This window comes from Myxocyprinus asiaticus, chromosome 24, assembly GCF_019703515.2.
Source record: "Myxocyprinus asiaticus isolate MX2 ecotype Aquarium Trade chromosome 24, UBuf_Myxa_2, whole genome shotgun sequence".
NCBI classification, from domain to species: Eukaryota; Metazoa; Chordata; class Actinopteri; order Cypriniformes; family Catostomidae; genus Myxocyprinus; species Myxocyprinus asiaticus.
Window position 1 is genome coordinate 40,004,691 of NC_059367.1, and position 26,006 is coordinate 40,030,696.

General features: G+C 36.9%; 1 protein-coding gene across 1 annotated transcript; it reads right to left on the reverse strand.

The window, feature by feature from the left end:
- Positions 1-1,678: 1,678 nt before the first annotated feature.
- Positions 1,679-24,712, reverse strand: ddx51 (DEAD (Asp-Glu-Ala-Asp) box polypeptide 51). The gene is made up of 16 exons (XM_051652463.1): positions 24,039-24,712; positions 22,968-23,278; positions 21,764-21,954; positions 21,521-21,671; positions 21,248-21,393; positions 17,642-17,713; positions 17,417-17,523; positions 15,154-15,262; positions 14,050-14,192; positions 7,407-7,581; positions 6,389-6,504; positions 4,307-4,423; positions 3,864-3,965; positions 3,702-3,765; positions 3,427-3,561; positions 1,679-2,067 (listed from the first exon to the last, which is right to left on the reverse strand). The coding sequence occupies exons 1-16, from the start codon at positions 24,059-24,061 to the stop codon at positions 2,041-2,043; spliced, it is 1,989 nt and encodes a 662-aa protein (XP_051508423.1). The 5' UTR covers positions 24,062-24,712; the 3' UTR covers positions 1,679-2,040.
- Positions 24,713-26,006: the final 1,294 nt, after the last annotated feature.

The following is a 26,006-nucleotide window of genomic DNA, read 5'->3' on the forward strand; positions in this document are numbered from 1 at the left end:
TAGATGAAGTTGCAAAAACATAGCATTAATGCTCATCGTTGCTTTGAGGTGAATGTGTTAATTCCAGTTTCAATACCTAATGCAAGTTAAACTCAATCGACAGAATTTGTGGAATAATGATGATTAAAAAGAAAAAACAAAATCGTCTTGTCCCTACTTCAAAAAAAAAAAAAAAAAAAAAAAAAAGAAAAAAAAATCGTCTTGTCCCTACTTTAAAAAAATAAATAAAAAAGAAAAAAACTCGTCTTGTCCCAACTTAAAAAAAAAAGAAAAAAAAAATCGTTTTGTCCCTACTTTAAAAAAAAAAAAAGAAAGAAAAATCGTCTTGTCCCTACTTAAAAAAGAAAAAAAAAAAATCGTTTTGTCCCTACTTTTTTAAAAAAAAAAAAAAATGAAAAATCGTCTTGTCCCTACTTTAAAAAAAAAAAAAAAGAAAAATCGTCTTGTCCCTACTTTAAAAAAAAAAAAAAAAGAAAAATCGTCTTGTCCCTACTTTAAAAAAAAAAAAAAGAAAAATCGTCTTGTCCCTACTTCAAAAAAAAAAAAAAAAAGAAAAAAAAATCGTCTTGTCCCAACTTAAAAAAAAAAGAAAAAAAAAATCGTTTTGTCCCTACTTTAAAAAAAAAAAAAAAGAAAAATCGTCTTGTCCCTACTTAAAAAAGAAAAAAAAAAATTGTTTTGTCCCTACTTTTTATAAAAAAAAAAAAATGAAAAATCGTCTTGTCCCTACTTTAAAAAAAAAAAAATTGTCTTGTCCCTACTTTAAAAAAAAAAAAGAAAAATCGTCTTGTCCCTACTTAAAAAAAAAAGAAAAAAAAATCGTCTTGTCCCTACTTAAAAAAAAAGAAAAAAAAATCGTCTTGTCCCTACTTAAAAAAAAAAGAAAAACAAATCATCTTGTCCCTACTTTAAAAAAAAGAAAAAAAAAAATCATCTTGTCCCTACTTTAAAAAAATAAAAATAAATAAATCGTCTTGTCCCTACTTAAAAAAAAAAAAAAAAAAAAATCGTCTTGTCCCTACTTTTTTTTTAAAAAAAAAAGAAAAATCGTCTTGTCCCTACTTTAAAAAAAAAAAAAAAAAAAAATCGTCTTGTCCCTACTTTAAAAAAAAGAAAAATCGTCTTGTCCCTACTTTAAAAAAAAAAAAAATCGTCTTGTCCCTACTTTAAAAAAAAAAAAAAATCGTATTGTCCTTACTTAAAAAAAAAAAAAAAAAAGGTTAAATGAGGCACTTACTGTAACCTCGATTTTTGCTGTATGTTTTAAAATTCAAGATTTAAAATTTCAAAATTTAAGATTTTCTTTAAATCATCATTATTCCACAAATTCTGTAGATTGAGTTTAACTTGTTCTGAACCGTGAATATTGCTTTAAATTGTTAAAAAGTGTTCATACAGTATATTGTCGTTTTCTTTACTAGCACACTTTATAAAGATAACAGTATGTTTATACTAGAGGAAAAATTGTCAGAACATACATTCTGAATAAAACAAGATGCTTTAAGAGTTTAAATGAACATCATTAGCATAAATCTCCAGTCAGGGTACCAAAGATGAACTGAAACAAACAGTCTGCCCTGATCCTGCAGAACAGAAATTCTTTACCTCTCTTCACTTTAACAACAAACAAACAAACAAATAAACAAATAAACTAACAAAAAAACACAATTCCATGAGCTGGTGTAGATTCTAACATAGGAATTCATGTTTAATCAAGTTATAGACTCTCCACATATTCATACATTTCATTTTTGTCTTGTTTTGACAATAAGATATTTACTTGAAACAGTTGGATAACAAGAGGGCATAAGAATCTATTAGGCCTACTGTACTTCTCTGCTGGGCAAATGATACACTTTAGCATTGTAACTTTAAAGTAATAACATAAAGCTTAGAATTTTTCTCAGTGTATTAAGAATATTCAAAGCTTTTTACATAATTATTCAGACATCTCTTTTTCTTGAGAAACTTGCCATGAAGTTGTCACTGAAAGAATGCACAAAAAAAAAGGTGTTTTGTTTAGTCGGTCCTTTTTTTTTCTTAGAACCACTTCTTTGCATTTTCCTCCTTGGAAACAAAGAAATGCAAACATTAGTTTTGCAGCTCAAAAGTACACAAAACAATACAGCAGATTTTACTATAGTTAATCCAAGTTTAAGTCCATTACAGATACAGTGACCCAAATAGTTTTTGGGCACTTAAAGTAATAGTTCACCCAAAAATGAACACAAACAAATAATATCATAATATAATATATCTCAGCTCTGTAGGTCCATACAATGCAAGTCAACAGGGTCCAAAACTTTGAAGCTCAAAAAGCACATAAAGGCAGCATAAAAGTAATCCATACGACTCCAGTGGTTAAATCCATGGCTTCAGAAGTGATATGATAGATGTGGCTGAGAAACAGATCAATATTTAAGTCCTTTTTTACTATATATTCTCTTCCCTGCCCAGTAGGTGGCAATATGCATGAAGAATGTGAATCGCCAAAAACAAAAGTAGAACTTTGAGGAGAGAAGAGCGCTTAGGAGAGCTGGTTGAAAGTAGAGATTTATAGTAAAAATTGACTTAAATATTGATCTGTTTCTCACCCACACCTATCATATAGCTTCTGAAGACATGGATTAAACCACTGATGTAGTATGGATTATTTTTATGCTGCCTTTATAAGCTTTTTGAGCTTCAAAATGTTGGTCACCATTCCCTTTTGCACTGTATGGACCTACAGAGCTGAGATACTCTTCTAAAAATCTTTGTGTTCAGCAGAAGAAAGTAAGACACATCTGGGATGGCATGAGGGTGAGTAAATGATGAGAGAATTTTCATTTTTGGGTGAACTATCCCTTTAAATAACACTTATAAATGTATGAATTCTTTGCATTAAATAACAATATATAAAACCATGTGACATCAACAAATAATGCTATCTTCTCTCAGAACTAACTTCATTTAATTGAGCCATTTTTGCCATGACTTACCAACTGGTATCAAGGTGATTTTTAATGGATGTATGAAGTCAATTCCACTCAAGTTCACACAGGTAAAGTTTGACAACAAGAAATTATCCAAATACATTTTGTCCTCATTTTAAACACTACATCTATCTTTTAAAACCCAGCAAACTTCATTTTCTGAGTTTTGCTTGAAAAGCATGTGCAATATTTCTTCAAAATAAATGCCACTGCTTTGTTATTCTGTCATATAATGCAAAGACATTCACATGTTTTTTTAAATATGGCTGAAGTGTCCCAAATACTTTTGTAAATGTACATAATCCAGGTTCCCCAGACAAACATTAAGCCCTGTACTACACTAAAAGTGATTTGCAGTAGTGGTAATTAACTCAGGAAATGACTTAATCCATGCCTGGAAAACCTGCCAGTGTGGCCTTATGTAGATACATCTCTGTAGCTTTGCTGTTACCTTCACAACTTTGTTAAGCTCAGCTAGCTTTTGTTCATAGCGGCTCTCCATGCTTTTAAGACTTTCTGGTTGCACCAACTGCCTCTGTATGCCGGGACTGCCAGCGTCAGCCACCATCTGCAAGAACCTCTTCTCCTGAAAAGACAGACATGCAAATCAGTCCATTAGATCATGTGAAATGTGCATTATTAAACAGGCAAGACTTTTTGGCCAATGTAATAACGAAAGATAACACACATGCAAAATGTAATTCTAGGTGTTAAAAATAGTCTGACCTGCACTTTTAAAAGAAAGGTAAATGCCAGTCCAACTTTCCCTGCCCTCGCTGTTCGTCCCACCCTGCAGTTGAAAACAGTAAGAAAACGATGACAAATAAACATAATGCTCCTATCAAATCCATGGATTTACAAGGTTTCTTTTATGATGTGTTGACTTGCCTGTGAATGTATGTTCGGATGTATTGTGGAGCATCATAATTTATGATGCATTTCACTCCTTTGATGTCAATGCCTCTGGCAGCAGCATCAGTGCTTATCAATCTGACATAAAAAGTATCACGAGGATTATGACATTGTGAACCAATTTTAAGCTTTTAATAAGCAATAAGGTATAAGAGTCTGTATTATAACACATCTAATGTGACTATATTCACAATACAGCACAGCCTCAAGTGCCTTATTGCTTTTATAAAATGCAAAATATAAATAAATATTAAGGACACCAAATTTGCACACACTTTCTATGTAATAATAGAATTATAGGTTCAATAACTATTTTCCACTATTTTAGCTTTGGTACTAAAGGAACTGAAGTATCTTTCTGTGCAGACAATGGTTTATTTCTTTCTTGAAAACTTAGAGTATGCTAAAAGTATACATACAGCAGGATCTTTCCTTGCTCAAATTCCTTCAGGGTTCGTTGTCGTTCGCTTGGTCCCATTCTGGAGGAAAACTCAGCAACTTCCACACCACCAAACAGCTTCACAAGCAAATAAAGTCTGAGAAAGATATAGACAGATGAAAACAAAAATACAGTTGGAACTGAAACAGATTTGACCTTATTGATACATTTCTGGGTGACGTCTTAAAGGGATAGTTCATCCAAAAAATGAAAATTCTCTGAACACAAACACAGATTTTTTAGAAGAATATTTCATTTCTGTAGGTCCATACAATGTAAGTGAATGGTGGTCAGAACTTTGAAGGTCTAAAAAGGCAGCATAAAAGTAGCCCATATGACTCCAGTGGTTTAATCCATATTTTTAGAAGCGATTTGATAGATGTGAGTTTTGAATCTGATCCATATTTAAGTCTTTCTTTTTTTTTACTATAAATCTCCACATTCACTTTAAAAAAAAACATTGTTTTATGCCGATTTGCGTTATTTGTGCATATCGCCACCTACTGGGCAGGGAGGATAATTTATAGTACAAAAGGACTTAAATATTGATCTGTTTCTCACCAACTCCTATCATATCACTTCTGAAGATATGGTTTAAACCACTGGAGTTGTATGGATTACTTTTATGCTGCCTTTGTGCTTTTTGGACTTTCAAAGTTCTGACCACCATTCACTTGCATTGTATGGACCTACAGAGGAACTGCTGAGCATTGAACAAGCACTACACGGATGCCTTTAACGGTTGCACACTGTCACCATGTCAACAACCGTGTCTACCGCTGAAAGCATTTAAATGCACTTCTCCCACTGGGCCCCATGGGAGTTGTAGGCCCGTGCATCAATGCGCCCCGCAAATACTGATAACAAAGGTGGTTAAAAAGGCTGATAACCGATTAATTGGTCGATAGTTCTGAAAATCGATTTATAGAATGCTAAAAACATTTCTTAGTCTTTCCTTACTGTGACGAGCACAGACAGAGGCTGCAAGAGTCAAAAAGGAATAAAATCCCAGATGCAGTTTGTTCAACCAAAATTCCCCAAAAATAAAGATTTGGTGAATTACAAGAGAATCATAACTATGAACAAGCCGAAAACACTCTTATTTTGAAATGAGAGAGACTTGGCTCAGTTACAGTGATCTAGTTAAGTAGGCTATTAACCAAATGAAGCTTTTTGTAGCCTATATATTTGCCAGATGAAGTGAAAAAACTATTGGCATAGATTTCTGCCAATAATCCATGCTCCCAGTGGGGGCCTGGGTAGCTCAGTGGTAAAAGACGCTGGCTACCATCCCTGGAGTTCGCTAGCTCGCTAGTTCGAATCCAGGGCGTGCTGAGTGACTCCAGCCAGGTCTCCTAAGCAACCAAATTGGCCCGGTTGCTAGGGAGGGTAGAGTCACATGGGGTAACCTCAACGTGGTCGCCATAATGTGGTTCTTTCTCGGTGGGGCGCGTGGTGAATTGAGTGCGGATGCCGCGGTGGATGGCGTGAAGCCACCACACACGCTATGTCTCCGTGGCAACGTGCTCAACAAGCCATGCGATAAGATGCGCGGGTTGACGGTCTCAGACGCGGAGGCAACTGAGATTCGTCCTCCGCCACCTTGAGGACTTAGAGTGCATTGGGAATTGGGCATTCCAAATTGGGTAAAAAAGGGAAAAAAATAAAAAATAAAAACAATAATCCATGCTCCCAAAAAATAACTATCGACACAGATTAATCTGTAAAACCGATATATCAGTCTACCTCCAATCTGAGACATTTATTGGATTATTTACCTAAGCAAGCTCACAGAAAAGTAGAAAATGGCTCATTTTGAAGAGGAAATAATAGAAAAGTTCCCCTAATTGAAGAATCAACCTTTTTTACTAAGACAAAAGATCAATGTTAAAATCAAAATTCAAAAGTTTATACAAGTTGTAACTGTGTAATCCACATCCTTGTGAATTACTTATGACTTTTTTCAGGGTAAGACTGAACCATTTTCACAATGTGAAATAAAACAGCAATATCTGAATATACTGATAATGCATATGATGCTAGAGGTGAAATTCATCATTACCGGTGCGCTGCTTCTATGGAGTTGGTGAAGCACAGAGCAGGACTGAACTTGAGCCGGAGCACGTAGTGCAGGATGAGGAGCGGTTTCTTGCTGAGAGTGCAGGGCACATAATACTCCTGTATGAGGCATGACCGTATGTTAACCAGCATTTGTGTACATACAAAAGCAAGAGTAGAATTGTGTGGTAGTGTCCAAATACAATGTACTATTCAACACAATCTTAAATGACCTTAGGGCGTTTTGAGACCTGTAGCTCGTTTGATTTGCTCTGAAACAGGGGCTAAAATTGTTACAATGTTGCATTTTCTTTTTAGTTCGGTTCGCGTTCACAACAAGGCAAAATTTCAAAACGGACAAAAACTGTGTTAATAAAAGGTTATGCAAAATGTTGCCACATGGTACAGAATTTGCATTCCAGTAAGAGGCTGCGCTGCAAAGATACATGAAAAAAAAAATTGTATCTGCCATCAGTTGCTTTTGCATTATTTTTGCATTGAAAAGTGCCTGTTCTCAGTCATAGAGCTCTCTCTCTCTCACGCGTGCGCAAACACACACACACACACACACACACACACACACTAAAACAGCAGAAAGAGTGAAGCCACATAAAGATGCTAATGCCGTTCTACCCATGTCTGCTCTGTCGCTATCCGCAAGAGAGAAGCGATCCTACTAAACAACTCCTATTTTAAACAAGCAATTTTATTTTAATATAGTTGCCAAAAGCTACAGTATATCCACATTTTGATTATGAATTACAGTGACATGCTGACCTACAGATTTCTTCTCCGCAGACAGATTGCATTCTCACCACAAGTCAACCACTCCAGACTTCGTTTGCAATCGGACCAAGACTACCTCATGGTCTAGGAGCGATTGTTTTGGTGCAGATCCGAGTGTGATTACAGTGTTCATATATGTGCAAACGAACCGAACTTAGGAAGAAAACGCACAAGGTTCCAAAACAAATGCTCCAAACGAGTCAGGTGTGAAAACACCCTTAGACTCTTAGACTCACAGAGAGTCCCTGAGGGAACATAAACATCTCTTGTCTTTGTGTGGGGTCTGAGGAGGTGTGTGTGGCACTGAAGAGTTGTGGCTGATGCAGATTCAGCAGTTGTAGTTTCTCAGGGTTCTGGGTGAGTGTAGCAGAGAACAGCAACTTCTGCAGAGGCAGCTGTGGAGGAGACAGACTGACAAACAAATAAACATGCATTAATAGTGAGCTTTCTATTCATGTTATTGTAAAGGATAATGGTGGCCTAGAAAAACAGGTTTTAGTTCAAGAAGGTGTTACAAAAACAATCATATTACTGAATAGATATTTTATTTCAAGGTTACTCTAAAGTAGGGGTGTGCAGCAAAGCCATCATCTGTATCTGTTACTATGACAAAATTATCTGTATCTGTATTCGGATAGAGCCGAAAGTAGGTGTGGTTTAAACCGGAAGTGCATCAACACTCATTTTAAAATGTAACTCTCTTACATTTAGGCTATAGCTTCTGTATATAAAGTATGCCTCGGATAGGCCTATTTAAATATTATTATTATTATCATTAATATTATTATTGTTATATATGTATTATTATTATTTAATTATATTATTGATATATTCTTTATTTCTTTCTCCCCAGATGAAGCTGAATATGTAGGCTACATAAACTGTGGAATATGTTGTTAACTGCGGTTTCTCCTGGTATTTGGTATATTAATATCCGCTGAAAAGTTTTTTAGTGTATGTCTAACATTTTAGTGTGCAAGTAACAATGTTATTCTGGAGGCACGAGGAATCAAGCAAGTGTAAAATGTCAAGCACACATTTTGCAGCAAATATTAAATACAAATACGAATATTAAAAGAAATGAGAATAAATTAATATAGCATACAAACTGAAACTGCCGTAAATCTCTATCAGAACGTTTTATGATACACGCAAGGCTTATTTTGTGTTCACATATTTTTGTGGAGGATATAATTAATTAGTTTAATTACATGTGCAGAATTAGTGAAATCGAGATCGTGAGATCGAGCCTCTATATATTTTTAGAAATGAAAAGCGAAACAAATGCGCATGTTTTTGTTTTTTCGCAATCCTCCGTGTGCAGGAATATTCTGAATAGAAGTATTTAAACCTCTATGGAGCATTTAAACATTTTGGAATAAAGATTAACCAGATAATTACCTTATTCGGTAATGTGGATATAAATGTGGTCCACTTACAGTCGAGCTCTGTATTAAATCATCACTTCTCTGGTGAGGAATTAAACATCACGCTCAGGTTGGTTTATAAATCCTTACGTGTGAGTTGTGTGAAACATTTGGAGTTAATGTGTTACAGATCAGACATTTCAAACAGACATTTCAAGAAGTGGAAAATGTGTATGACATAGTTAATAGTCTTTAAAAGCTTAGATTTCTAAGACATGCACAATTAACGGAGACTGCAAACGGAGTCAAGAATGCGGCCATCCTATCGGAACTTAAAATCACCATGCACATTCTATTCATAAGGTTTACACTGTAGTAATACTGGCTTCACAGACTCATCATTGCTTTGTAAAATATCTTTTTATTGAAAATATCGCTTTATACCTGTGCTCACTGGATGATCAGTCTTCCGAATATTTTTTTCTATTATTCGGATTAATTCATTATTCATTTTGAAGTCATTATTCGTGCCTTTCTGAATAAGGTATTTGGCTTCGGGCACATCCATACTCTAAAGTTTATTTTTTATTTGTCATATGCTCAATGGGATGGCAGTAAAATGCTAGCATGCCATCTGGGATTCAAAGTGACTCTGGAGTAATCTGAGGTTAAAGGAATATTCCGGGTTCAATACAAGTTAAGCTCAATCGACAGCATTTGTGGCATAATATTGATTACCACAAAAAAAAAAATATATATATATATATATATATATATATATATATATATATATATATATATATATATATATATATATATTGACTTGCACATTCTTTTCTTTAAAAAAGCAAATATCTGGGTTCCAATGAGGCACTTTCAATGGAAGTGAATGGGGGCCAATCCATAAACATTAAAATACTCACTGTTTCAGAAGTATAGCCACAAGACATAAAGGATGTGTGTGTAAACATGATTTTAGTGTAATAAAATCACTTACTCACCTTTTCTGTGTAAAGTTACAACCAATTTTACAACTTCGTTGCCATGACGATGTAATAACAAAAAAACCTAAAACACTTTAAAATGGCAATTTAAACAACTTTACAGCTCAAATAATATGAGTTTTAACAGAAGAATTAATGTAAGTGCTTTTATAAAATTGTAAGCTTCACATTTCTGCCTTTAAACCCTCCAAAAATTGCCTTATTTACTTCTATTATCAGTGCCTCACTGTAACCTCCATTTTTGCTTTTTTAAAGAAAAGGAGGGACAAGTGGAAATTATTTTCTGTGGTAATCAATATTATGCCACTAATGCTGTCGATTGAGCTTAACTTGTACTGAACCCGGAATATTCCTTTAAGTGACTTGCTCAAGCACACAATGGTGATTGTTAATGAATCAACTTTTGGGGATTGAACCAATGGTCTCCATCTTTAATTATGCCATGTAGGGCTGGGCGCTAAGACAGTCGATAGAGATTTTGCTATATTGTGTAGTGATCGACCGATATGGGTTTTTTAATGGCCGATGCCGATATCCAGAGAGCAGGGTGGCCGATAGGTCGATACAATGCCGATATATCACACAATTTAATATAGTAAATAACAAACATAAATTTGCTAAAAAAGAATAAACTCTTATTTAGCACTATATTTACTTAATTTCACACTAAATTTTAACTTTGTAAAAAAGAATAAAAAAAAATTATATTGTATTTTAAATGGTAGACAGAAGTTTTTTCTGATTTCTGTTTAGTCATCAAATTTTAGTAATTTATTTGCACATGAAGAAATTGTTAAAGCTAGGGTGTGTAATCCAGAGAGGCTAGCAGTTAGCAAGCTAGCTTTGAAAGCATAGAGCCCGCCCTCGCTACAGAGGTGTCTCCAAAGCCACGCCTCCTCTATCACATATGAACACACACACACACACACACACACACACACACAAAGCAGAGTCTAAGTGCCAGGAGGAGAGACGTGTTGGTTTTTTCATTGTAGAAGTTTCTAACACAGTCTTTCTTTACTTGTTTCCTTTTACTGGTGGTTCAGGAGGAACATAAGTAGCTGCGGTTCACCATCCATTCTCACGCTCGCTCTGCACAGCGTCAAGGAACCCGCGCTGATGACGTGTGATTGTCTGCGCGAACAAGTTGCGTGGCGGTATGCAAATATAGATTGATAGACAGCAAGGACATCCTATCATTACATTTGGACCGAATGCTATGATTGGTCGATCATTTTTTAGTCCTGTCCCTTCCACAGAAGATATATATATTTTTTTACATTTAGACCACTTAAATTATTGATTGCTATCAGGATGTGGAGAGACTTTCAACCAGTATAACAAAACAAAATTCTGGAAAAGACTGCACACCCAAGCTTTAATATATTATGAAGAAGGAAATAACAGTACACACAGTAGTCCAGTAACCATGGATGGCATGTCCATGTTAGCAAACGCATTCTCAAAAAATACAGAATCAAACCAATTGTACATACAGTGCATAGTGAATAAGACATTTACTCATTGCGCACGTGAAGCGATTTCACTTTGAAGTTGCACTCGCGCTCGTGCGGATCCAACGCGAGCAGCAATCTCCTCACAGTATAAATGGCTTGGATTGTCACGGGCTGACCGTCATGATTTGTGAATCAGAGGAACTTTTGATCCTGATCCTGAAGTTTTGATTCTGGCTAATAGAATACATGCTTAAGAGGAAGATATTAGATGTGCGCTCGACGGGAAGAAAATGCTGGCTTTTTGTGAGGTTCGTGAATTACATCTGTTTAAACTAGATACAGTTGTGCTCAAAAGTTTGCACACCCTGGCAGAAATTGTGAAATTTTGGCATTGATTTTGAAAATATGACTGATCATGCAAAAAAACTGTCTTTTATTTAAGGATAGTTATCATATGAACCCATTTATTATCACAGTTGTTTGGCTCCTTTTTAAATCATAATGATAACAGAAATCACCCAAATGGCCCTGATCAAAAGTTTACATACCCTTGAATGTTTGGCGTTGTTACAGACACACAAGGTGACATGCACAGGTTTAAATGGCAAATAAAGGTTAATTTCCCACACCTGTGGCTTTTTAAATTGCAATTTGTGTCTGTGTATAAATAGTCAATGAGTTTGTTAGCTCTCATGTGGATGCACTGAGCAGGCTAGATACTGAGCCATGGGGAGCAGAAAAGAACTGTCAAAAGACCTGTGTAACAAGGTAATGGAACTTTATAAAGATGGAAAAAGATACAAAAAGATATCCAAAGCCTTGAAAATGCCAGTCAGTACTGTTCAATCACTTAAGAAGTGGAAAATTCGGGGATCTCTTGATACCAAACCATGGTCAGGTAGACCAAGAAAGATTTCAGCCACAACTGCCAGAAGAATTGTTCGGGATACAAAGAAAAACCCACAGGTAACCTCAGGAGAAATACAGGCTGCTCTGGAAAAAGACGGTGTGGTTGTTTCAAGGAGCACAATACGACAATACGAGTTGCCAGAAAGAAGCCTTTACTGTGCCAATGCCACAAAAAAGCCCTGTTACAATATGCCCGACAACACCCTGACAAGCCTCACAGCTTCTGGCACACAGTAATTTGGAGTGACAAGACCAAAATAGAGCTTTATGGTCACAACCATAAGCGCTATGTTTGGAGAGGTGTCAACAAGTATTGTGCTCCTTCAAACAACCACACCGTCTTTTTCCAGAGCAGCCTGTATTTCTCCTGAGGTTACCTGTGGGTGTGAGCTAACAAACTCATTGACTATTTATACACAGACACTAATTGCAATTTAAAAAGCCACAGGTGTGGGAAATTAACCTTTATTTGCCATTTAAACCTGTGTGTGTCACCTTGTGTGTCTGTAACAAGGCCAAATATTCAAGATCAGGGCCATTTGAGTGATTTCTGTTATCATTATGATTTAAAAAGGAGCCAAACAACTATGTGATGATAAATGGCTTCATATGATCACTATCCTTAAATAAAAGTTTTTTTTTTGCATGATCAGTCATTTTCAAAATCAATGCCAAAATTTCACAATTTCTGCCAGGGTGTGCAAACTTTTGAGCACAACTGTATCTGCATAATTGCAGACGGTATATAACAGAAGTTTTATTGATATTTGCCTTTTTATCATTAGAAAAGAATATTAAAAGTTACAGGGGACTGCTGAGGAGAGGCTGCTAGTATACGTGCTTTAGAGATAAATAAATGAGCGCTCCACAGGATGCTGGATCTGCTGAAGTTGTGTGAGGTTGGTTTATTACATCGGTTTAAACGAGATATGAGCATATTTGCATTTTTTGATAATTGCCTTTTTATTATTAGACAAGACAGTTAAAAGTTACAAGTTCAACTGTTGAGGAGAGAGATGGAGAATGAAACAGGCGAGCACTTTAACATTATGAGCTCAAACGCGTCTGCCACGGCTCTGATATGCAGACCGTTTAAATGACACTGTGTTGCACACCGGTCTATTATTGTAGTAACACGATGGCACATAACAACAAAACCAACCATGACTGGTCGTTTACATGTCTCATTCGCTTCACATGCAAGCAGCCGATTCTCAGCGCCCTCAAAAAACAAATCGGCCAAAAGGACAATTTATCAGCCGATGATGATAATTAAAAAATTCAGAATATCGGTCAATTTATCAGCCTCTGCAATATGTCGGTCCACCACTAATCATGATATGTAAATATCCATGTTCATTGGGGCCTGGGTAGCTCAGCGAGTAAAGACGCTGACTACCACCCCTGGACTCATGAGTTAGAATCCAGGGTGTGCCGAGTGACTCCAGCCAGGTCTTCTAAGCAACCAAATTGGCCCGGTTGCTAGGGAGGGTCGAGTCACATGGGGTAACCTCCTCGTGGTCACTATAATGTGGTTCTCACTCTCGGTGGGGCGCATGGTGTGTTGTGCGTGGATGCCGCGGAGAATAGCGTGAAGCCTCCACACGCGCTATGTCTACGCGGTAACGTGCTCAACAAGCCACATAAGATGCACGGATTGACGGTCTCAGACACAGAGGCAACTGAGATTCGTCCTGCACCACCCGGATTGAGGCGAGTCATTACGCCACCACGGGGACTTAAGAGTGCATTGGGACTTGGGCATTCCAAATTGGGGAGGAAAGGGGAGAAAAATATATAAAATTTTTTTTTTTAAATATCCATGTGCACGACGTGTGCATATCTATCAATGGGCAGGGTCTCATGTGAGAAGACATTTCAGCACTACAACACTTAAGAAGCATGTAATTCTCACACGTTCATGTTAAGTGCACTTTTTGGAAACGTATGTAAAAAAAAAAATTAACAAATGTTCGTAACCTTGCATGTAGGAAACACTCTTAAGACCTAAGACCTATCGTTATCGGAAAACACAGCCCAGATCTTTAACCGTGTCCCTGTTACAATTGTATTTTAAAGACCTCATCTCTCATCCCCACTGTATGTGTGTTTTTTTTTTTTTAAAGGATAGTATAATCTTACCTTGAAACTGTGATTGGTCCAGGCTGTATTCTCGTGAATAAAGACCGCTGTGAGTCACCTGAACTTCTGTACACTGCTTTAATTACCTCACTGAGCCAGGACTGATCCATGCCATCAATCATCCTGTCTGCCTCATCAACAATCTACAACATACAAATGACAAACATCTCTACACACTTTTCCATAGAGAGAATAGAAACATGTTAGAGAAAACATGATAGAAAACTAAAACAGTTAAAAAAAAAAAGACACAGAGTAGCTTCCTTTTTTTGGCCAAATGTCATGTATAATATTAAAATATACTATAAAATATATTAGTACTTAAATACAATTTAAGGGGACAGTTCACCCAAAAAGGAAAATTCTCATTTACTCACCTTCATGCCATCCCAGATGTGTATGACTTTCTTTCTTCTTTGTTTGTGATCAGCAGGTTTTTAGAAGAATATCTCAGCTCTGTAGGTCCATACAATGTAAGTAAATGGTGGACAGAACTTTGAAGCTACAAAAAGCATATATGGGCAGCATAAAGGTAATCCATGTGACTTCAGTGGTTAAATCCATGTCTTCAGAAGTGTGGGTAAGAAACAGATCAATATTTGAGTCCTTTTTTCCTATAAATTCTCCTCCCTGCCCAGTAGGTGGCGATATGCACAAAGAATGCGAATCTCCAAAATAGAAGAATATGGAGATTTATAGTTAAAAAGGATACAAATATTTAGCTGTTTCTCACCCACACCTACAATACCGCTTCTGAAGACATGGATTTAACCACTGGAGTTTTATGGTTTACTTTTATGCTGCTTTTATGTGCTACCTTTAAAATTTTGGTCACCATTCACTTGCATTGTATGGACCTACAGAGTTGAGATATTCTTCTAAAAATCTTTGTTTGTGTTCAACAGAAAAAAGAAAGTCATACACATCTGGAATGGCATGAGGGTGAGTAAATGATGAGAGAATTTTCATTTTTGGGTGAACTATCCATTTAATACCAGTGTATTAAGTGCAATTTAAAACTGTGTGTTCATTGTTGTGCGTTGCATATTTAAACAGGGTAATAAATGTATCTATTGTATAAAAGAGATTTGTACTGATGCTCACCAGAAATCGAAGGTGCTGTAAACTAAAGTTGTCGTTTTTGTTGATGTGATCCACTAATCGGCCTGGCGTGGCCACCACAATATCTGCAAAACTTCGCCTAATACCCCCTCTACAAACAGAGACACAACGTTTAAATGTTGTTTCGACACTTAGTGCTTTTATAAATTTCATCGCAGCACAATCACTGAAAAACCTGGAATCAACTATATTATTATGTAAATAAATAATTATTTATAACATAAACCAACAAATAGTACCATTGAAAAATAACAATTAAAACAATATTAACCTTTCAACTAAAGCACTGCAGCTGTACATACTGTACAGAGACGTTGTGGGCGTTATGCTCTTACAGTTGAGCTACAGGAACACCAAATTATAATACCATAGTGCTTTGATGTATTCCATGAGACTAAATGATACTATACTCATGTAGCATGGCGTTAATGTACATGGCAAGAACAAGGTAATTAAAAAAAAATACCATTGCAGTACCATGTAGAGGTCGACCGATAATGGATTTTACAGATACCGATAACTAAGTTGGTCAGTACCTGCCGATAACCGATTAATCAACCGATAGTTTTTAAAATTGATACTGAATGAAATAATAACACTCAAAGTAAAATAGTGCTGAACTTTATTAAAAAAATAAACAGTACTGACTGAACCATGAAAATGTACTGTACTTTTTTAAATGAAATAAATGTATTAATATCAATATATATGAACTAATATTCGAATTGTAAAATCAGCTGATTTTTAAATTGATGTCGTTTCCTTAGTCCACAAGAGGGCGCAATAAATACATAAACCATTCAGCACCGTTATATTATTGCATTGAACATTCCTATCCTGGCTGTTTAAAAAAAGATTTAATTTTCAACTAATGTGCATAAAATAAATAAATCAAAAGTTTTAGTCGGCCCATATTCTCAAATGTTAAATCAAAAGTAAAATGAGGGGGGAAACGCTTAAATAGACAGTTCACATGGTGTTACACTTGCACTGATTTCTACTACTCCAGACTCAAGCTTCATTATAACAGCGAAATACCACATTGTTTTTTTATTCAGTACAGTTGTATGTAGAGTAGCAATTTTCACAGACGGCAGTGGTATTTGACTGAACTCGGTGGTGAAGCGGCTCAGACTATGAGCACAGGCCAGGGGCTGTTCAAACAGACGGAACACAACAGACTGGAAACGAACGCGAGGATCTCGACACAGACACACATTTCCAAGTTGAACATCTTTCCTGACAAAGCATTTAAACAACTCATTGCTTAATCTGAGAAATGCTTATAAGAGAGCAAGACACAACGGCCAGACCTCCACCAACTGTAAGGGGCTGTTCACACCGAATGCTTTTGCAATCATCCATTTGTTTTTCTATGTAAACGCGCGCTAGACGAACGTCTTTGTTTCCCTTTGTTTTTGTTTATTCAGCATCTCGTGCAGGAGTGCTGTTTTGTAGATGATGTGTCTAATTAAAAAGAACTTAAAAAAATATTGAGACAACTGCTTTCTATTAAACTGTATTTGTTGCATCTGCTAATCTGCTTTCTCACGTCACTAGCTTTAAATATGCAACTTAGCTGGCTAATGAGTACATAAACGTGACCAGCTGGATATAAACTAATGCAAACAGATGGTAACAATCGTGACATTTAAACATATGGGTAGGACTAGCATGTATTTTTGTCACATTGTTCTAACCGCTTGAGGTTAGCTTTAATGTTAGCGTCCTCTCAGCCTTGTCTGCAAACATACTGCTGTTCTCTACTAATGCAGCATCTAGTCAACAAATTAATGACTTTATAATGATATGATAATGTGTACTGTAAACATACCTTTTCGTTGTTGATGTTTTACATCCGCATCTGAAGTGTTCCGCTCCATGCAGATTAGTCTCATGTGTCAAACACAAGGCATCAGTGAAGTGATCGTTTTTATTTCACCACTAGAGGCTGCTCTCATACTGTATAATGACAGCGGACCCTTCCCAGCCGCTCCAGCACCGGACGCAACGGGGAAAAACTATCGGTGTGGATTTTTGCCGTTAATCGATAGATCCAGAAATCTGTTATTGGTGCCGATTAATCAGCAAAACCGATATCGATCTCTATTACCATGGCACATGTCCCAAAAACATATTCTCATGGTACCATGTCAAAAAAAAACAAAAACATGGTAATACTTTTTGGTAATTTGTGTGGTCATTATTTACACACAATTGGTCCCTCTATCCTAAACACACTGACCTGTTTTCAGAAAGTGCTGCACACTCTGCAGCTAAAGACTTCTTGCCAGCGATCAAAACCACCTTTAGACCAGTGCCTTCAGCATATGAGAAAAACACCTTTGACACCTGTGAGATTAAACCATATACAGAAAATAAAGTTATGTTGAGTGAATGAAACTTAGAAGATGGAACAATGACTTGAATATGCACATCTAATGATCAATAATTATGAATCTTTGACTACCTGTTGTGCTAACTCTTTGGTGGGTAATACAGCCAATGCACGAACCTCACACACCACGCGCTCAGACAATGCCTACACAAACAAACACAAACATACACATTAGAGGTTGACCGATATGCTGGGACCCACTTTATATTAGGTGGCCTTATCTACTATGTACTTTTTATTTATTTATTTTTTTATCCCCTTTTCTCCCAATTTGGAATGCCCAATTCCCACTACTTAGTAGGTCCTCATGGTTACTCACCTCAATCTTTTGCCTCCGCTTCTGAGACAGTCAATCTGCACATCTTATCACGTGGCTCGCTGTGCATGAAACCGTGGAGACTCACAGCATGTGGAGGCTCATGCTACTCTCCGCGATCCACATACAACTTACTACGTGCCCCGCTGAGAGCGAGAACCACTCATCACGACCACGAGGTGGTTACCCCATGTGACTCTACCCTCCCTAGCAACCGTGACAATTTGGTTGCTTAGGAGACCTGGCTGGAGTCACTCAGCATGCCCTGGATTCAAACTCACGACTCCAGGGGTGGTAGTCAGCGTCAATACTCGCTGAGCTACCCAGGCCCCCAACTACTATGTACTTAACCATTTGATACAATGTACTTATTATGTACATACATGTAGTTGCATTGTTATTACAAAGTACTTGCATTAAATTACATTTGTAGTTACACTGTTAACTTTACCCCTAACCCAACCCTTACCCCAAAACCTAACTCTAACCCCTTATCCTAACCCTAACCTTACTCCTAAACCTACCCGTACCTCAACCTCAGTAGCAGCAAATGTGGATATTTTGCAGAACAACATGTAGTTACACAGTAAATACATAGTCTTGTATGTATTTAATGTTAGTACATAGTAAGGCCACCTAATATAAAGTGTGACCATATATTGGTCAAAGAGTGAATTTTGATCTTGTGAATAACTTTGAGCGGCTACATGTGCTTTATTTCGCAGCACGATCTCAATTCAGCCGGTATCTGTTTGCATCACTGAAATAAGATAAGCGGTCTACCCACGGAAAGTCAAATACCGTGAAAGGGATCATAATAGCGCCATACAGTTCAGGTCAAGTTAATCAAATCACAAAATAAAATGCGCCCAGTACTCAATATACATTACAGTACACACAATGTTGTACATTTGCAATTTTTCTTGGTTTATTGGAATATGCTCCAAGATTTGAACTTGAGACACTTCTCACCCATTGGTGACATTCACCAATGGGTGAGAACAAGCAGTCAAGTAATAACAGTAGTAATGTTTCAAATTATATACATTGGCGTTCCGTCGGAGAAGGCAAGGACGGACAAGCCCCCTCAAAAATATTCTCAAAATGAACGGAACAACTAAACTGATAAAATTAACTGTTGTTTTGGTCAATTTAGCTACTAATGTGCATAACTCAGATACATATAATGTGAAAATATGAATTTGATATATTTTTTTCATACGCAGTTGCCCAGGCGCGTTTTAATCACTGCATAAAAAGCCAGAGGCTGACAGCATCAAGGTTCCGCTCGGTAAACTAACCAATCAAAATGGATTTTCAAAGGATGCAAAAGCACAGGCTTCCGCCCAAAATGGGTCCAAACAAGACTAGCTAAAATGTGCCTCCTTCCGCATTAATAACCAACAATTATCTGAGGTAAACTTCAAGCCAATCAGCTTTTAGTATCAAATGAGTGTGTCGTCAAGCCTATTTGTATTTAAGGTGACAGGTGTGAAGAAAGTGACACTTAGCCAAATATCAATGGAATTCAAATTATTAAAGGCTTTTAATTTGGTGGAAGCTTTCATTTGGGAGTGAAGCCTTTTCCATCTCTGTATGTTTTTGACGATAGCTTCTCACCTCCGGAAAAGGACGAGGATATGTGACCCAGTGTGATTACTAAAAGGCTGCTATTTAATTAAATAAATATGTAGTCTGTATGTGCCTTGTGATACAAAGTGAATTAGCGCTTTGCTCGCTGTCATCCACTACAAACATGATGGTGTTCTCCGTGTATGAGCCAAGGAGCTCTAGGCTCCACACATTCACTTTGATGCGCGCAGCACATGCAAACTATATATTTATCTCATTAAATCGCAGCCTTTGTGGTTTAATAATCAAACTAGGACATAAAGTTATTTTAATTTGTGTGCTGAATGTTTACAGAATGACATTCATACATCAGATGGTTTCGTTTTTTGGTATTGGAGCGTTTTTACAAGCAGAGTACAAGTACATGAGCATGATATCTGATCCGATTCCAATAACAGTAGCGGTATAGGGACATCCCTCGTTTTGGTAAAGTGAATGCGTTGATGTCAACAACAAAAGCGACTGGAAGTTTTCTCTCCCCTCTTTTAAAAATTGAAGAGCATATTTACTTATATGAGCCCATTATTATCCTGTTTGTTTCCTAATTTCAAACATAATTCAAACAGAACATACATATTACACAGGAGGAAAGGCTCCTCATTACCATGGTTAAGTCAGTGTTGCTAGTCTTGAATAATAGTAATAATAATAACAAATTATAGTATTTATGAAAAAATAAGTACTAGCTGAAACACATCTTGAAACTTTAACTACAACTGCCACTGCTGATATAAAATGAGGTCTAATAGATTCTACCTTTAGATTATTTCATATGAAACTAAAACATTTTGTCAAAATATAACAGTTACATTTACTCAGGTAAAATCGTGAAACAATTCTGTAAAGGTGATGATGTATAATGAAAAACAAAATTAGCGCATACCACTATGTTGCTCTTTTCCTCAGTGCTGTTTGGCATGTCAGGACTGCCTACTGTTTGATGTGTTTGACTTGACCTCCTCCGTAACACTTTAAACTAGAAAAGTCTCACTAGAATTGAAATTGGTCACATCAGTTTTGAGGTCTGCGCTCCGCAATATCAAGGGAAGCCCGGTTGTTGCACGCGCGCGTTAGAGAGCAGAGCAGATCATTAGCACGAGCTGGTTCCGTTACACTCGTGCGAAAGTGCAGATGAGAAGCCTTTAACTGATTGTGAGATTATCTTTAAATCTGCCTCTGCAGTCCTAAATAGGCTATCACTTGGGTGGCCGCCGAAATATCTTCAATGGGAGAACCATGGCATTGTTCTTTCCCTGCTGTCCGAGACCCAGTCCGAATAGACCTGCGACCCACATTTGGGTCGCGACCCACCAGTTGAGAAACACTGCTTTAACTCACACACACGTGCGCTCACACACACTTATGTCAGACCCCCCTGCCTCGCTTCTCTCTGACATTTTCTCCGTTGCATGTGTGTGTGTGTGGCGCAAGTTGATGAGTCTGACAGGCAGTCGAGGAGGAAAGGAGATGCGCAGGTGAGATTCTCTGTCCAGTTGCATTTTTTTTTCACAATACCGTAAATAAGCAAATGTACATGGTATAAAAACCGTCAATTTTCATACCGTGGTATACCTTGAAACCGGTATACTGCTGCAACCCTATCTCAAAGGTATGTTTACTTTGTTTTCTTGCTGCTTTGAGAGAAAAGTGAGGCCCTACCCAGTATTAGTATAGTGTTCATAATAAAGTGCTCAGTTAGTGTATATTCAAATGTAATTTATGGTTTCTACCTGTATGATAGGTAAGACGAACGTCAGTGTCTTTCCACTTCCGGTAGGTGCAGAAACACAGATGTCTCTGGGTCTGTATCCACCTGGACCGACCAGCAGACCTGAGCTCACACTGCCTAGAATAGCGGGGATGACTTCAGCTTGAACTGGACAAGACAAAAAAAAAAAAACACGTTGTGACAACAGTGATGTTGTAAGACCTGATGACATTACCGGTAAGCAACTATAGTGAGCATTTAATGCTCACAGGTTTATATGATCTTTCTCTCTGACCTGGAAAGAAGCTCTTTATTCCATTTGCTTCCAGTTTCTTCAGCAGTTTTGGGCTGATGCCGCGCAACTCGTGGATAGGGACGAGGTGACTCTTAATGTCTCTCTGAACAACATCAGGCTGTGCCAACCACTGCGGTAAAACTCTTTTGACCTGTGATTGAATAAAAACATTCATACCATCATTTTTACCTTTTCTTTACAATACAATTCAATTTAGAAGTTAAGGATATTTTTCCATTCTACCTTTTCTACCGTCTTCTTTTTGAATCCACCCAGGATTTGGAAACTAGTTTCAGATGCGCTGATTCCTCCTCCTGCATGTAGCTGGTCAATCTGAGGATCCACTACTTTTCCAGTCTTCTGACTTCCCTCTGGGTCACCTTTACATGTTTCTGCGATTTCTGCAGAGCTTCCATTATTTGAGACATCATCTCCTGAAATAAACAACTGACGTTCTGTAAAAATATATCTTCCATAATAAGTCCAAAGTAGGGCTTGAAACTACTGTAAAACGAAAGGAATATTCCGGGTTCAATACAAGTTAAGCTCAATCGACAGCATTTGTTGAATGTTAATAACCACAAAACAAATATTTGACTCGTCCCTTATGTATTGACAGAAAATTAGAAAGTGCAGTTACAGTGAGGCTCTTACAATGAAAGTGAATGGGGCCAGTCCGTAAATATTAAAAAATGCACACATACTCAAAAGTATTGTAATTAGATGTAAACATTACAAGTGTTACCCTCATTTTAGTGTGATAAAATCTCTCTTCTACCTGATTTTATTTTTATAAAATCGCTTACAGGGTGTCCATGCTTCATCATTGCAACAAAGTTGTAATGTTGGCTATAACTTTACAAAGAAAAGGTTAGTACGCAATCTTATCACATTGAAATCATGTTAACATGTATAATGTTAACGTCTTGTGGCCATACTTTTAAAATAGTGTATTTTAGCCTTTATATTGACTGGCCCCATTCACTTCCATTGTAAGTGCCGTATTACAACTGCTTCTTTTTCTTTAACAAGGAACGAGTTGAAAATAATTTCTGTAGTAAACAACATTATGCCACAAATTCTGTTGATTAAGCTTAACTTGTTTTGAACCAGGAACAATTACAATCAAGTCTTTTTCAACAACTGGTCGATGAAAGGTGCTTGGTATTTGTACACAATCCTTGTAACCAAACTGTCTGAATACAGTTTAAAACCATGATTTGTGTGATTTTCTAGCAATAATATGTTTTGACAATAGTTTATCTAGCATATGTAAAAGTCCCTACAATGAACATGGAATTTGAGTGTTTATTGCTATATGAAAAGTAATTTGACAATAATTTGTACCCTATTCTTTATAGGGTTCGTCTATTAGGCCCTCTAAATCAACAAACTTGTGCATTACAGTTTAAACACAATCAAACACCCAGCAGTAGGGAAGCATTACCTGTATTTACGCTCTCATTTTCAATTGACAACGTTTTGTGTTTTTGCTTCTTAGTTGGACTAGCAGCTTCTTCAGCAAGATCTGTAGTTTCCTTCTTAGTTTTGCGCTGTGTTCCCTCCAACTCTCTCTGTTCATGTTTTCGTTTCTTCTTATGTTTAGTGTTACTCTGATGGTCTCCATCTTTATCAGTTGTGTCTGATTTACTCTGCTGTTCTCTGGCTTTGGCTTGTTCCTGCAGTTTAGCCAGCAGCACTCTGGACCGACAATCTCCGTTAGATTCACTGTTCTCCTCCTCCTCCTCCCCTAAATACCTGACAAAACATATCAGACAGCAAGTTAAAACAATCTAACTTTACTGTGGCTGTATCATGTTTGTGCATGGGGCCCATCATCAGGTCCTGGTGCTATTGTAAATTGGGGCACTTTTAACCATTCATCCCAATGTCCACGTTCATACAGTTTTTTTTACTGCGGGAACCATAAATGTAAAAAAAAAAAAAAAGTGGTCCAATCAGGGCCTGGGTAGCTCAATGGGGTGTGTGGTAAGTTGTGCATGGATCGCGGAGAGTAGCATGAGCCTCCACAGGCTGTGAGTCTCCGTGGTGTTATGCACAATGAACCACGTGATAAGATGTGCAGATTGACTGTCTCAGAAGCTGAGGCAACTGAAACTTGTCCTCCACCACCCGGATTGAGGTGAGTAACCGCGCCACCACGAGGACCTCCTAAAGTAGTGGGAATTGGGCATTCCAAATAGGGAGAAAATGGGATGAAAAAAAAACAAAAAAACTTTTTGCTCCAATCTACCTGTATACACCTACAGAGGATTTCATGCCAGTTTTAAGGACATAACAGCACTGACACATTACACATAAAGCAGCATATACATGTTAACATCATATGGGGTGGGTAGACAGTCCCAGAACAAATAAATACAAGATTATATAAAGCGTGGAAAGTTTTATAAAAGGGTGGATGGAAGGATAAGCGATAACGTGGTACACTTCATTTAAGAAAATACTTCTTACTACTGACTACATGGTAAAATGTTAAAGTGAAATGAATACACACCGATTAATCGTAAACAGTGCCATTGCAGACTCCTGGCTCGTGTCACCTTTATTTCATTCACGCTTTAGATTTGCATCAGTTCGTGTTCACCATTCAGATAATGGCGGACATTTATATAAAAATGAAAATGAAGACTGCACAACGTTTTCCACGTGGGTAGGTAGTACAATATTTAACAGTCGCGAAGTGATGACGTTGAGAATTTATTTGGTCAGGCACGGTAGGTTTAAGTAATAATTCCCTAAAGCTCTACGCTGCGTATATTCAATTCTGTGCCTATTAAAGTTTCTCAGTGTCGTTGTTCAGGTGCAAATTTGATCAGACCGCAGCTGAAGTAGCACTGTATATTTAACTCCTTGAGCTACACGGAGAAGGCGTGAACACGTGGTATCTGCTGTTTTTCTCATCGCTGCTCAGGACGGCCCAATTACAGTCGTTTATGATTGTTGGTCAAGGCATACTGGAGCGGATTTCAATTTGTATGGTCCTGGTCCAATACTCACACTTGCGGTCTTAGCCACTTGAGTGCGCGTGCACGCGACAGAAAGTAAGTGTTCAAGACTGTCCCGTGGCTAAAACATGCCAAAGCTCAATGCACCCCACACTAAATCCACACTAGCGCGAATACCGCCTCGGAACGTTGTTTCAGGCTAAGCGTATCCCAGAGTTCATCACGATCACGAGCCACACCCCGCCTACCCGAGCGATCGGTGTATTTTCGCCATGATGACGTCAAGAGAAGCTTTTCCTCATAAGTTATTTTATTATAATCGCTAATTCTCATAATTTGTCAATATGTTCAATTTATATTATGTCCCACCCCTAGCTTTTAGTTTTTTTTCTCTCTTTTTTTGTATGTATTTTGTTGTTGACTATTATTACTTAAGTACTGTTTTGATCATCAATTTAAAAAATAAATATATATATATAATTTTTTTTATTATTAATATAATCGCCAGACATTTATTTCATGGTCCATGATATACAAACACAATTTCTCACCTCATCGAAATTATATATGGAATAATAAGGACATCTTATATAAGCACAAGTCCCTTTTTATTAGATATTGGTTTGATAATGGCATTATATTGGTGGATCAGTTATTTAATTTAAGTGGCCTTCTTTTCACTTATGATGAGTTTTTGGTTCACTACAATACCCCTGTAACACCAGGGGATTAGGCAAAAGTTTTTTTGGTGCAACGTCTCAGGCAGTGTGTATGATGTTTAGACAACAGTCAATAATCTTCATCATTGGTCTTTGCCCAATATAGTAAATTCATATATAGGGAAAATTAGTTTTTCCTCTCCATCTAAAAATAGATCCATAAGAGCTCTGTTTCAAAGAGATGTTGTGACTAGATCATATATTGGAATCATTTTACAGATACTATTATTTGGGAAAAGGCTTGGATCATACCTAATCAGTTTCTAATTGCAAACAAAGTTAAGGAAGTATCATGTAAACTCATACATAGGATTTACCCTGCAAAACATTTAGTCAAATTTAAGATAATATTCATATAAGCTGTGCTTTTTGTGACAGTTGCACTGAAACTGTGATTCGTTTATTTTGGCATCACGCATTTGAAAAGGTTTTTCTTTTTCTCTTCTCTTTTTTTTTATTTTTTTATATGTGATTTTATTAAGTGTATTGATGCTCAATTCGTTTTATTATGGAAACATGTATTGTTTGGTCTTCTAGAGAAACAAAAAGACAAAGATAGTCATGTATATATTATAAATCTTTTTATTTTATTGGCAAAATTTCTTATTCACAAATGTAATTTTTTTTTCTAAAAACCCTATTTTATAGCTTTCAGAAAGGAAATGGAACATTATATTGACTCAGTCCGTTATTCCTTGAAACAAAAGGCAATCAAAACTGTTAAAACCTCCTTAAAATTTTTATGTAGATTGGTATTAAGCTCCCCCTAGTGTTTAAATGCTGTATAGTATTCTTTTT